This window comes from Citrus clementina, unplaced genomic scaffold (genome assembly GCF_000493195.1).
Source record: "Citrus clementina cultivar Clemenules unplaced genomic scaffold, Citrus_clementina_v1.0 scaffold_6, whole genome shotgun sequence".
Lineage (NCBI taxonomy): Eukaryota > Viridiplantae > Streptophyta > Magnoliopsida > Sapindales > Rutaceae > Citrus > Citrus x clementina.
The window spans coordinates 20,052,756-20,066,332 of NW_006262139.1; the positions used below are offsets into that span (position 1 = coordinate 20,052,756).

Sequence of the window (13,577 nt, forward strand, 5' to 3'; positions counted from 1 at the left end):
TATTTAGTATAATTAATGAACGAGTCGAAACACATCTAGATTCCTTTTCAATCCATCTAATTCATTTATCCTATAATAAACGAATCGAATTGAATATGGATTCGTTTACAATTCTTTTATAAAAATATTAATTTATAAAAAATTTAAAAAAAAACTACAAATTCAACATCCTACAAATTACAAATAATCCAAATCAAATTCTAATAAGTTTAAAACATGTAGTCATCCAAACACCAAGTTATACATCCTTTAAGAATACAAATAACGATAATTAAAATTTAATTTGAATTCATTCATTTATTAAATGAATTATAAATTAACAAAAGAACTAGTGACTTTAAACTCGAATTCGACTCATTTGTTTAGCGAATCCAATTAAATTTATCAATTCATTAAACGAATCAATATTTTCAAATCTAAATCCATTTAATTTATATCGAATTAAATTAAATAAACAAACTTTGATCAAGATTGACACTCGAATTAATAAACCTTTTAACCTTTATTTATGATATTGTACTATATCGTAGTCACTGGCTCGAAGTTGAGAATGATTATACACTTCGGTCGTTGTAAGTTACATCCTTCCATCCTATTTGGAAAATGTTGAAATACTTTCTTTTGGATGCACAAATTTCAACAAAATCACTACAAAGTAAAGACAATTTTTTTATACACTACAAGATAATATCACGTGCATTAATTAGTTTTCTTCTCAAATTGAATTACCTTATTTATTTTTATCAAATTTTGTGTTCATATAGTATTACTCCTTTTTCTTCATCTCTGTATTTTTAACCCGACGAGAGGAGAGAGCTCTAAAGAGAGGAGACCAATTTTCAGAAGTAGTTCAAAGAACGATAAATGCTATCTATATAATGAAGCCCAAATTTGCACGCATTAATTTTAAAATTGATGACAAAAATGACTTTCGATAATATATGTTCCTGTGAGTTGTGTGACAAGTGGACTGGATCACTGGATATTTCGCAAGGACTGAGACCGAGTCCAAAAGATATAAAAGGAATTTCAGTTGCATAGATAATAATTAAATAATGCTGGCAGATTTAAAATGCTACGTGGCCTTGTTTTTTCAACACCCCGACTCCTCAGTCGCTCAAAAATCTCCCATAATTACAGGTACTAATAAATTAGATGGCTCACTAACAAGTTAAGCTGAGTGAGAGGATCCATTTGATTTTCTCTGTGATTTTCTTACTCTGTTTCAGGGCGAGTAGTGGTGATATGGGTTCTGAAAATCTGCTCTCTCAATCTAACAAGTCTGTCAATTTGCGGCTTTCCAATGTGTCCATGTATGAATTTCATCAGACATCAATACCCACTCCCCCCAAAGAAAAGAATTTGTGTTGATAACTGCATTTTGATTTTTGTTTCCTGGCCAGTTACACAGCTGAAGTACTAGAGATTGAAGCTGATGATCCCAAATTGCATGTTTTATTTGTTCCCGGAAACCCAGGTTTGTTTTTGTTCTTGTTGCTGCTGCTGTTGATTCAGTTGTCATAATTAATTAATTCATTAGAATGTAGGACTTAGGTTGGTGGGTGTTTCGCAGGTGTTATTACATTTTATAAGGATTTTGTGCAATCATTATATGAGCATCTTGGAGGAAATGCGTCAATTTCAGGCAAGACTTAATAAGTGTTTCTTTGTCATGATATAGTCTTTCTTTCTTTAACTTTTGGGATATGATTTTTATGCTAATTTGTGATGCATTTAGTACAGCTATTGGGAGTGCAGCTCAAACGAAAAAGGTATATAATTCTTATAATCTTAACTTAAGAATTCTTGATAATGTAAAATGGAAGAAGTATTTACTTGATATTAGTTAACATGAAATCTCTGCATTTTTTATTCATGCGTCTAAGCTGCTGCTAGTTATGCTGATATGTTGAGAAACATACATGGAGCTGGAATTTTGATAACGAAAATGTTTTTGAGATTTTGGTGAAAGTTCTATATTTGGTTCCTCGATTATGCCTTGTCTTACTAGTGATTGTGTTGTGTTAGGAGTATTATTTCAGATTTATTTCCATAATTTAGTGACAAAATTAACCGAAGACAATATGTTTCTCTATGGGCTATGAACTAATCTCTTCATTTAATGATTGCTTGGAAGCTAGAGTACCGACGTAAATACTTTTTTATGAAAGTATCTTTTTTGAATCTCTCTTAAAAACAAAATTGGTAATATGGCATATTTGATAATTTGTCTACATTTTGCTCTGGGGTTTCTAAGTAATCTAAATAAGTAGTGGAGATCACCTATAGTATACGAGTACTATCTGTTTCAGTTTCAAAACAAACTCAGAAACTCTGTCAATCAAGAGATGGTATTGGCGATAAATTTGGTAGAGAGGTTACCAAAACCACTTGAATGTTTTCTTTGTGATCATAATAGTGTAGGCTGCAACCTTCCGGAGATGAAATTTCTCTTCTTTTACTAGTGTATTTTCTTAATGGAAAGAAATAGAGAAAGCTTCATAAATTTAACAACAGTGAGCCGCTTCATCAAAAGAAGCATTAATAGGCAGTTGCAAAGGAATTATATGCAATTCAACTTGTTTTTGTTACTTTGCTTGTTTGATTGGTAGTGCAGCTACCCTTCTAGAACTTGATCTTATATCCTTTTCTTTCACCTTCTTGTCAGAACTATGATCATGGAAGGCTGTTTTCTCTTGACGAACAAGTAGAGCATAAGGTAGCCTTCTGCTTGCCATACCAGCCTGGTAATAGTGACTACTAGTTCATTGCAGTTGCAAATTTATCATTTGTTTGCTAAAAATAATGTTCTGTGGTGGTTAATTGTGAGGACTGTTGCTTTTACAAAATTAAATTTGGACTTTGTTAATTTGTTTGCATGAGTTAGAACAAGTTACTCGCTGATAGTAAGTATTGAGGTACTTTTTGCTCCATGTCTCTAGCTAAATATTTCCCTAAAAATTTGATTAGATCATGTTTGTCTATCTTATTACCTCTAGATGCTTTTCCATTACTCACTTTCTTAGTACTTTTGAGTTGTTCGGTGTAACTCTTCATTATATGGCACTATAATCTCCATTTGATCTTATACTTTTTGCAGATGGACTTCATCAGACAGGAATTACAGAATACAGAAGTTCCTATAGTACTGGTGTGACCATTTATACTGTAATTCATTTTATAGTTCTATACAATGCTGACTTTTTGAATCTATCTTGTCATCTATAAAAGATGACAGTAAAAGGTCAATGCTATTGTAGGATCATGTTAATAGTCTTTCAGCTAAATTGGCTTTAATTAACAATTTTCTGGGTGATTTCACTTAAACACTAACTATATAAAAGAGTTTTTTGTAGTCTAGTTTGGTTTGGTTTTTCAATATTTGGTAGCTGACTTACAGTTCTGTCTCTGAAGGTTGGGCATTCTATCGGTGCATATGTAGCTCTTGAAATGCTAAAGAGGTCTTCAGAAAAGGTGATGATCATATTCAATGAAATTTGATGTTTCAATACACATCATCCTGCTTCGCACATCATGGGGGCATGGGAGGGGGAGGGGAACTGCACAATGAATGATTTTTAAATATATTGTTATTTATAAACAATTTTGGCCCTAAAATTGTATTTTGGAACTTTGGCTCCCTTATTTTGTTGCCTTTTACACCTTCTAACCCCAATTCTAGTTTCCGATTTATCCTTGTCTTACGTGTTTCTAACTTTTAAAACCTTTTCGTGACTACTTAATTTTGCTGCAATAGGTGATATATTACATTGGACTGTATCCATTTTTGGCGCTAATCCGACCATCAGTAACACAATCGATTATTGGGAGAGTTGCAGCGTAATGTTCTTCATCATTATGAGTAACATTACTTCCCCCTATTTACATGCTGTAGTTGTGTGGAGGCTTCCTTTGTGTTTTATAAGCACTAGAGTATTTGTTAATGCATATGTGTTCCTAGTGTGTGTCCATTTTCCACCTCTCACTTTGGGTTCACTTATTGGAACTTTGGGCTGGTACAAGTGATTGGATTGCTGCCTTTATGAATGAGTTTTTATTTGACATTCTCTATGAAAACTTAATGGTCCTTATTCTTCTGAGTTGTTGACCTGACACTAATCTGTGATAAAACAAAATTTGTGAGTTGCAGGTCTAACATTGCATCAACTGCTCTTAGTTACATTATAGCATCTTTGGGAATATTACCTAGTAAAGCATTAAGATTTCTTGTATCTAACTCTTTGGGAAGGTCATGGTCAGCTACTGCAGTAGAGGCTGCTTGCACTCACTTATCACAGGTGAGGTTATTTCAAAAGATTAAAGAGTTGGCTTTTTATCTTGCAAAAACACTGCTCAAGAGAATTTAAATGTTATGTTTTTCTCATTTCTTTTACTGCATTATTAAATCTTTATATGCCTAATAGCTACTTGTCTGTCTCGAAGGACCTTCTAATTATCATCTAATAGAAATGTGATTCCTTCTTAGTTATAATAAAATAATAGATATTTGTGCAGAAGATTAAACTTTAGGTATTTGATCGTAAATGTATTCTACTTCTTGAATTCAAAATAACTTGTTTCAAATTTCATTTCTTTTCAGTATCATGTTATGAGGAATGTACTCTTTATGACAATGACAGAGTTTAAACAGGTAAAATCTTGATTTAGGGATATATTAATTGTACGAGGTAATGATGCGGTATTTTCTTACTATTCAACAATATTTATTTTCATCCTCCATTTTTATGGCCGTGTTCTTCTATGTAGACCATTGTATAAACAACACCATCTTTCTCCAATGACGTTTTACAAATTTTCCATTGTTGCACCACAGATGTTTTACAAATTTGCCAAGTTTTACCCAAAAGTATCTGAAGTTCAATTCTTTTGCTTACTTGTATATTGCATGGTAAAAGATGTCAAAATCCCTACATAGTTCGAATTCAGAAATCGAAGTTGGTACTAGGAAAACCAGTATGTGGGCTTCGATGAAGTCTGCAATGCATATATGGACTCAATGTCCTCTTCCCACTTGGCTTTCATCATGTATAATACTTATAGTTAATTGGCCATGTACATCTCATTCTAACTGTAACCCAGTTCAGTCAAAGTGTTACATTTGAATGCTTATATGACATTTTTTTCAACTCAGTGAATCAGTGAGGAAGAAATATTGAACTCGTAGCTAGTGATAATGTTACTCTTTTGCATAAATGTTATTCTTTTAGTGTGACATTATCTAATAGGATTTCATTAATCGAAACATACATTCATTTAAACTGGTAAAAAGATTAAAATTCTCCTCCTTTTGTGCTTAGTTTTGTGTTATTTTTGCCATGGGTGTTTTCCTGTCATGCAATTTACTTTATTTCTGCAATATGACTGTTTATCAACTTATGAGTAAACAATTTAGATAATAATGCTGTGCTGACTATTGTTCATTGTTTGTTAGCTAACAAAAACTCCAGATTGGGCATTTATGAGAGAAAATCAGAGTAAAATTGCATTTTTGTTTGGTGTTGATGATCACTGGGGTCCACAAGAGCTATATGAAGAGGTAACGATGAATTCATCAATTTTTTTTTTCTTTTCCTTTTTCAAAGATCATTTTATTATGTGAAAAGCTTCATATGCTTTTCATGTATTTAGCACCTTAATATACAAGTAGGAGGAAGTAATATGCATGCAGATTAGATTGAATAGTAGCTTACGTGTTTGACTATGGCCTTGCAATGATACCTCCTCACGTCTTCCCTCCCACCCTCAACCTTTAGCAGTTCATAAGCGACTTGAAGTCTTGAATAACTTATAGTTTGGATAGTACTCAAGGCACTTCTTCATCAAGAAGGGCATTCTAGTTAACCTCATATTTTCACTCACCCCGGTTTTGGGGCATGGCAGCTTGGTATACACTGATGTAATTACTGCTAGATGAGTGGTAACTCACAATGAGTATTTTTCTTACAATAACATTAACTAGTGCTGCATCAATGATATATTGAAAATGTTTGAAGGTATTGCTCGAGCAGTACAATTATAGTGAGAATCCTGATTGTGATGCCACTTATATTTTCACAGTGAAAGTTGTGTATACCGATATGGAGTCCTTCCTTTTCATTTCTTCTCTAAACCGGGAGTACTTGTCGTCCATATGCCTCATCAAATAACATTTTTATTTTGAATACCAGACACATGGTATGATTTTATTGCATGGGCATATTAGAATCGTCCGACCTAAGACTTTTGCTTGATGAGCATGAAATATTGTTCTTTCTTCTAGCATTCTCCCGATGATTGTCTAGGCTCTCTCATTTTTAAGCCTCACTTGGTGCTCACAGATCTCCAAGCAAGTCCCTGATGTTCCTCTAGCAATTGAAAGGCATGGCCACACTCATAATTTTTGTTGCTCCGAGGCTGGTTCAGCATGGGTTGCTTCTCATGTAGCTGGCTTGATAAAGAATAAAATTCCAAGTCTAAGCAAGTAAGGTCAGACTGTTTATTTGCTGCGTATTTCGTTGTCCATGGTTACATTTCTCAAATTGTATTCACTTTGCCAGTAAGTTTCAATTTCCTTCACAGTAAGATTCAATTTTCATAAAATCTATGGACCTTCGCCATGCCATATCATCTCTATAATCATACATTACTATCGATACCATGGTAACAGACAAACATGAACGTTTATACATAAAATCTTAATGAGTGTGAATTGTTACTATGGTATTCGTACCCTGTGGTACAGTTGCCAATTTGATGTTAGAGGCAAACCCAAAGTTATAATTACTTGAGCTCGATCTCTATATCATAAGATTATAGTTGCTCTGCAGGATGAGATCGAGATCAATGATGATGATGTTTGTGCTTGTAATAGAATTATCCTCTAATAATTTTTAAAATCCTCTTATAATTTTTTAATTATTAGAAAGCAGAAACAACAAAGAATGCCAGCAGTATCACAAGTTTTCTGGCAGGAGACTTGGCCACGTTAGCTTTGTAGTTAGTGTCCCGTGACTCTTGGTTTTTTGGACCTAAATAGTTTGTTAATAAAATCCCGAATCGATTACTTTAACACTAATCTTGCTAAAATTATCAACATTGAGGACAAAATGGCGTGCCAGCGTGGGGCGATGATATCATTTTTAACAATTTTCATATTCTTGGTACAATATTAAATGGACAGAAATAATTGCTTAATCAATTATCATTGCATCAGCTAACATAATCCAAAATTCCAGAGTGCAGGATGACGGCAAGATTATTGTAACAAAGATTTGTAACTAATAGAATAATTCTTGAACTTGGGGGATTCGTTGGTTAATTCGCCAGCGAGTCTTTTTGAGCAAATTTCCACGATAACTTTTACGGGACCCAAATTTGTGTGCCTTCAAACGTAACATGTGCGGGGGTGAGTAATTTAGTGACACCCCCCCCACCCCGACCTTTATTAATTTATTTACAAGAACGGCTTTCTTCTTAAGTAGTTAAATGATTCAAAGGGGGAGGGGGGGGGGGGGGGGGGGGGGGGGGGGGGGGGAGAAGAGGGGAAAGAAAAGAGAAAAATTAGAAGAAGATCCATCCAAATTTTGATACTCGGTATTCCTGCACGTTGTGGATACCCGCGTACGGTTAATGGCGGGGGATCCGTTTTGTAAGATCTGAACCGTTGAGAAAAATCCAATGGCTCATAAATAATATTATGATTATACGGACAAATCCATAATCATTCTTGCTGTCACCAATGTCAGTGTAAATGTGTAATTTTCAGGTAACCCCCCCATCAGACCTTACGTTTTTTTTTTTTTTTTTAATTCTTCAATAAATACTTTATCTTAATTTGTTCAACGTGGGAAACATTATTGTGTGTCCCATGGATCATACATTCGTAATATGAATCACCTAAGGGATAAATGACAAGTGGATCCCTCATCCTTTTAAAATTTGCAAATAAAAGTATAATATTTTTATTTATCATATGAGTCCCTAAATCTAAATATCTAAATTTCTCTTGTTCAATTGAATCTTCACCTACACAATGTAAGAGTAAAGAGTTTATAATATAACACATCACTAGAATATGATATGTTAATTAAAGATAGGGAATGACATTCGTCCCACTCCCCAAGATTACGTTAAGAGAGCTGAGAAAGAAAATTTTAAAAGCAAGAAGAAATGAGAAGCTTAACCTCATCTTTAAGGTGCAGTTAAAATACATCTCCTAGGTTTTTTATGTGGGTCTTGATGTGACTTCAGCACTTATCATGAAGGTTATGACTTGTTTGGTTCAAATGGAATAACTGTGCACTTTTTTTTAGAAAAATCATGAATGTTTAGGGATCCAAATGCTGTACTCATCAGTCATGAGGGAATGATCAAAGAGAATCAGAAGAAAATGTGCGGCTGAGATCGAATTGTCATAATTAAAAAAATCGTAGACTAGTCATATATATAATTTATCCATTAGGGACGCTCTGAGCTCACATGCAGAATTTATAGAGACTCTTTCTTTTCCCATTCGTTCCCGTCAGTCAAATACTCAAAATAGCCTTAGCACTTAGCAGCCTCTCTTAAACTCTCTCTCTCTCTCTCTTTCAGTATTGACAATGGCATCAACAACAAGAACAAGGAAGAAGCTAATCGTCAACACAGTTGCTGTGAGCTTAGGTTGCAGCAGCAGCTGCAGGAGGCCAAAGCTCTCATTCCTCTTCCACCCACGACCAAAACCCAAGAAGCAAATTTACCAGCAACACCCTCACCCTCACCCTCACAGCACTAGTAGCGTTTACAACTCATCTTCAAGCTCACGCGAATATTATAATTACGACAGCGCCACCACATTCTCTCCCAACACGGACGATCACGTCGGCGTCGCTGATCATCATTACAGCTGGGACACGACGGTAGTCGAGAAGACACGACCCGTTCGAGGGTTCGGTCGGGTCGGGGGGGAGAGCGTGGCGGTGGAGAAAGACTCCGACGACCCGTATTTGGACTTCAGGCAGTCGATGCTGCAGATGATATTGGAGAAGGAGCTATACTCCAAGGATGATCTGAAAGAGCTGTTGAACTGTTTCTTGCAACTCAACGCACCGTCCCATCATGAGATTATCGTTAGGGCTTTTACTGAGATCTGGAATGGTGTCTTTTCGGTCAGCAAGTCAGCACCAGCTGTCTCTGCTTCGTCCTCCAATTTCGATTACGGATTCAACTGCCGATGAATGTCACGTGAGTTCTGGTCGGTACTGCACGTGTCGCTTTCTTTTTTGTGCTTAATTAGTATGAATGAAGATGATTGCACATATGTGTAGTATGACGAATCGGAATGTCTCTTGACAAATAAAATCTTGTCATCTTTGTAGTGTTGTTATGCAGGCCCTGCCACCGCAAACGGGGGTCGTCTCTACTTACCAGGCGTATTTCTCTAGCTCTAGTTTTTTTTTTTCCTGTTTTAGTATAATGATATATATATTAGTGTATGTATGTACAAAGATTTTGGTGCAAATGTCATTGCAAAAGATCATAGGATATTAAGCTGCTGTTAGTTTCTTCTTAATTAACGACGATTTGGTAAAATTTTTATGGGGAAAGCTGGGTAATGGGTTGGTCAAAATCTTGGGGAGCTCCACTTGCAAGACAAATTTTGGCTGGTGGGAAAAGATAGGTATTGGGATTTGTTTTGACAGTATAGCTTTGGGACCCCCTTGTTATTTATTTATTTATTTATTATTGTAATTACTCATAATCTACGTACCATGGAAATAGAATATTTGAAATTTAAAAACGGTTGGGGAATTATTAATTGGAATTTATTTATTTATTATGGCGTATTAATTAATGTGAGAAATTAATTAAATTAAATGGAAATAAAAGAAATTAAGTGACCAGTTCTGCGTCTGCGGGCACTTTGACATTGTGCATTTTCCAAGGCAAGACTGTAGCAACTGATACCTTGTAATGATAGTTTCCAGTTTACTCAGTACCCTCTTCTGCAAGTCACAACTTACAAATGAGGGGGGACTTTGACCTTTCTCTATTTGCGTCTCTCTTTGGATCTCCTGACTTGGTATAATTTGCTTGCCATACTCCAAAGTAATCTAGTTACTATATATATATATATATGTATGTATATTTCGTAGTCCCCCTCTCATGAGTCTGACGTTTTCTATTTTTTATTTTTGGATACCCTGAAGTGGCTGAGAATTAAATCAAACTAATTTTATATATAGACAATACATTCCTTAAAAGAAAAGTCACGAGTGTGTAATCTTATTAAATTGAAAATATTATATGCAGAGGGGTAATAGCATGATCCTACTGACAAAAATGACAAAGCATACGTGAATCCAAGGACGAGTTACAATTCGGATTTCATATATTTATATCCTCTTTTTATTCTCCCCTTTTGTTTATCCTTTTTTTTTTGAAAAAAAATTATATTTTTCATTAAATAAAGAATCAACAGTACAATGAGTTGCAGTACATTGTCAATACATATTCCAAAGATCTTTAAGAGTAATCAATTAGACTAACCCATATAATCTCACTGAAAAATAAGAAAAAATATGCGTACCCACGAAGTAAAAACTTCCATTCACAGTACGCAAACTAGTCAGGATTCCCTAGCTCTTTTGACATAATCTCCATCATTATAATTAGACTTTTCAACTGATACCAAAATAAATTTATTGTAGAAATTGATCTTACACGGCAATCTTCCTCACAGTCAAAGGAGAAAAAAAAATTGAAGCTGATCTTCCATCCTCGCACCAGAAAGTGAAGGAGGCCAGAACAAAACTACCATCCTCAATCCAAAAAGATGAAGAGGCTGCAACAAAGAAACAAGAAGGACAAGGAAAGGCCACTGGAGAAGGAGAGAAAGAGCTCCTTCTCCAGGGATTGAATGAGGAAAAGATGAGGGAGCAGGAAAGTGTTATGGAAGGATCCTTGATTTAAGAATAACCTAAACAAATATTAAAATATGAATAATCAAAATTTAGTTGCCAAAACATTAATATTTTTCGTTAATTCTTTGCAGATTGGAGGTTATATTCATTTCAAGTTAAATGCGATGTTTCACTACGGCTTTTAATAGAAAACTTGAGAACTTATAAAAGACAGTTAAGAAACCACACATTAGTAGGGAGGGAAAACTGTTTGGTGATCGAAGTCCCTTGCGTTAGATCACGACGTTTTAGATACCATACAGACAAATATTTAGATTATTACAAAAAATATAGAGTTTTTTTGGGTATCATTCTGTCAATAAATTTGATTTGTTAGTCATCGATTGGTAATATTTATTTGATATACAAATTTTGTATCTTTATTTAGAAATATATGATTATTCATATGTGTTATTAGTAGTAGAAGAATGTGAAATATAGTTTAGTAATGTAACACACTTTCGTATACATTGTCTGATATCTAAAATTTTAAATGGACAATTGTCATGAATTCAATTATATATATATATATATATATATGTATGTATGTATGTATGTATGTATGTATGTATGTATGTATGTATGTATGTATGTTTGTATGTATACACACAAATAATTCTCAAGTGCGGACGACCGCTTTTTTTTTTAATGCGGACACTTTTAAATCGTGCGGTTTAAAAGAGTTAATTTTTTAATTAACTATAAAACCGTGGGGTTTAAGAAAGTTAAAAACTAACTCTCTTAAATCCTATAGTTTTAAAGTGTATCGGCATGAAAATAAAATGAGAATACCTGCACTAAAAAATTACTAATATATATATATATAGAGAAAGAGGACATCCTCACTTTTTTAACATATTAAAAATTATATTTTTTGTCTACTAATATATTAAAATCTATATATATATATATATATATATATATATATATATATATATATATATATATATATATATATATATATATATATATATATAATATTGATTACAACTAATTTACAAACATGTTATGCAACGAAGTCTTACAACGTCTCCTATCATTTATTAGATTGAATTTAATGTTGGATTGACGAACGTTAATAAAAAAATTGACCTCGTCCCCAAGTTAGATCATGTTCTTGCGGGAGAGCAAAATAAATTGTTTCGATGAAGATTAAATATAAACAATAGAAGAAGAAACGGATGATGAGTGATGAGTGATGAGTGATGAGTGATGAGTGATGAGTGATGAGTGATGAGTGATGAGAGAGGCGAAGCATTCAATACACAGTCCAATATAGTAAGATTTCGAATTCAGTTTCAATCTATATCGATCTCTCTCTTTCTCCATAACTATTTCATAAATGTGTGTCTGATAAATTAATTATAAAAGAAAAATGAATATGACCTGCTTTGGAGGGTTAAGTCAAAATCAAATCAAAATACACAGAAACCAGGCGATAGGGAATCTTGCTACATGCAAGTTAGCTTCGCTAGTGGAAAACACAAGGGGCCTTCCATTGAAAATGAGAAGCCGATCAGAAATTAACTCTCATTCATTATGACTTGTTATATAAGATCGATGCAACATAAATTGCAAGTCAGTCCAGCTCACACTCTCCTTAAATACTCTGCCTTAAGAACTAATTGGGTTTTGCCCTGTACCTTTGGCTTTGCTTCTTGTATTTGACTTTTTGTGGACATAAAATAATTTTAATTGCTTTTCAATTATGTCATGTTAAGTCTCAATAAGCTGAGACACAAGGGCAATCTTTATCTAATCCATTAACACCTTTCTTTTTATAGTGGGAGACATCAGACATCTCGTTGCTTTTATACGCTGGAAAATAGCGAATTGAAAGTATGATAAGTGAGAAAAATAGAAGTAAATGAAAAAAAAAATGTCATGAAAGATTCCCCTCCTCCCTCCACTTTTAAAGAACAAGATCTGATTCAGCCAACAAAATTAATGGTGCGATAACAGCTTTAACATGAAAGATCAATTTACAGATTATAATAAACAACCGGTTATTGATAAAATATGAGGAACCTAGAAATATCTTCGTCAGTATACAATCGGTTAAGAATATGTGCACCAATAAACTAGAACTACATATAAAGTCACAATTTATGGCCAAAGTTGGCTTTTGCGACTGATACAGTGATGAATCTTTTATAAAAAAAATGATCTTTTACCGCCCGAAAATTTTCATATATGAGCATTGAGAGTTTCAAAATCACCAAAACTTAATATAACTCTCGTCGTCAAATAATGGGCAAAAAGTTGATTCCCAGTAACAACCCATATAAGATAGAAGACTGAGAGTGTATGAAAAAAGGTTACAAATTGAACACGTATATATATATATATATGTAAGAACTAAGGTGCTGAGGGCCATAAGCCATGCATGCAAGAGCCAAGCATGTTACAAGGCACAAAATGATTAAACGTACTGTTCCAGAAAAACAATGATACAAGAAACAAGAAATGATGGAACAATTCGATGTGGGAACACAGATATTGGATATATATGTCTCGACTTGTTGTTCTTTCCAGTTTCTCTTCAGTCAATTTTAAGACTACATGGTATTATTTGATAGAGATGAGGCAAATGATAAAGGTCTGAAGATAAAACTCGAAACTGAAAGTACTTTAACA

At 33.9% G+C, this 13,577-nt stretch overlaps 2 protein-coding genes across 3 annotated transcripts; both read left to right on the top strand.

The window, feature by feature from the left end:
• Positions 1-1,060: 1,060 nt before the first annotated feature.
• On the top strand, positions 1,061-6,856 carry LOC18038310 (lipid droplet-associated hydrolase). Of its 2 annotated transcripts, none has more exons than XM_024181431.1 (13): positions 1,061-1,140; positions 1,230-1,313; positions 1,404-1,477; positions 1,574-1,645; positions 1,744-1,772; positions 2,669-2,747; positions 3,101-3,168; positions 3,415-3,474; positions 3,758-3,840; positions 4,151-4,298; positions 4,601-4,651; positions 5,453-5,557; positions 6,339-6,856. In XM_024181431.1, exons 1-13 carry the CDS (start codon positions 1,073-1,075, stop codon positions 6,483-6,485), a joined length of 1,068 nt encoding a protein of 355 aa, XP_024037199.1. In that variant the 5' UTR covers positions 1,061-1,072; the 3' UTR covers positions 6,486-6,856. The 2 variants fall into 2 exon arrangements, with proteins under 2 accessions (XP_024037199.1, XP_024037200.1); XM_024181432.1 differs by having other exon boundaries at positions 2,669-2,719; positions 3,101-3,151; positions 6,339-6,854.
• A 1,640-nt stretch (positions 6,857-8,496) lies between these two features.
• On the top strand, positions 8,497-9,400 carry LOC18038311. Its single transcript, XM_024182259.1, has 2 exons — positions 8,497-9,232; positions 9,357-9,400. The coding sequence occupies exon 1, from the start codon at positions 8,601-8,603 to the stop codon at positions 9,213-9,215; it is 615 nt and encodes a 204-aa protein (XP_024038027.1). The 5' UTR covers positions 8,497-8,600; the 3' UTR covers positions 9,216-9,232; positions 9,357-9,400.
• Positions 9,401-13,577: the final 4,177 nt, after the last annotated feature.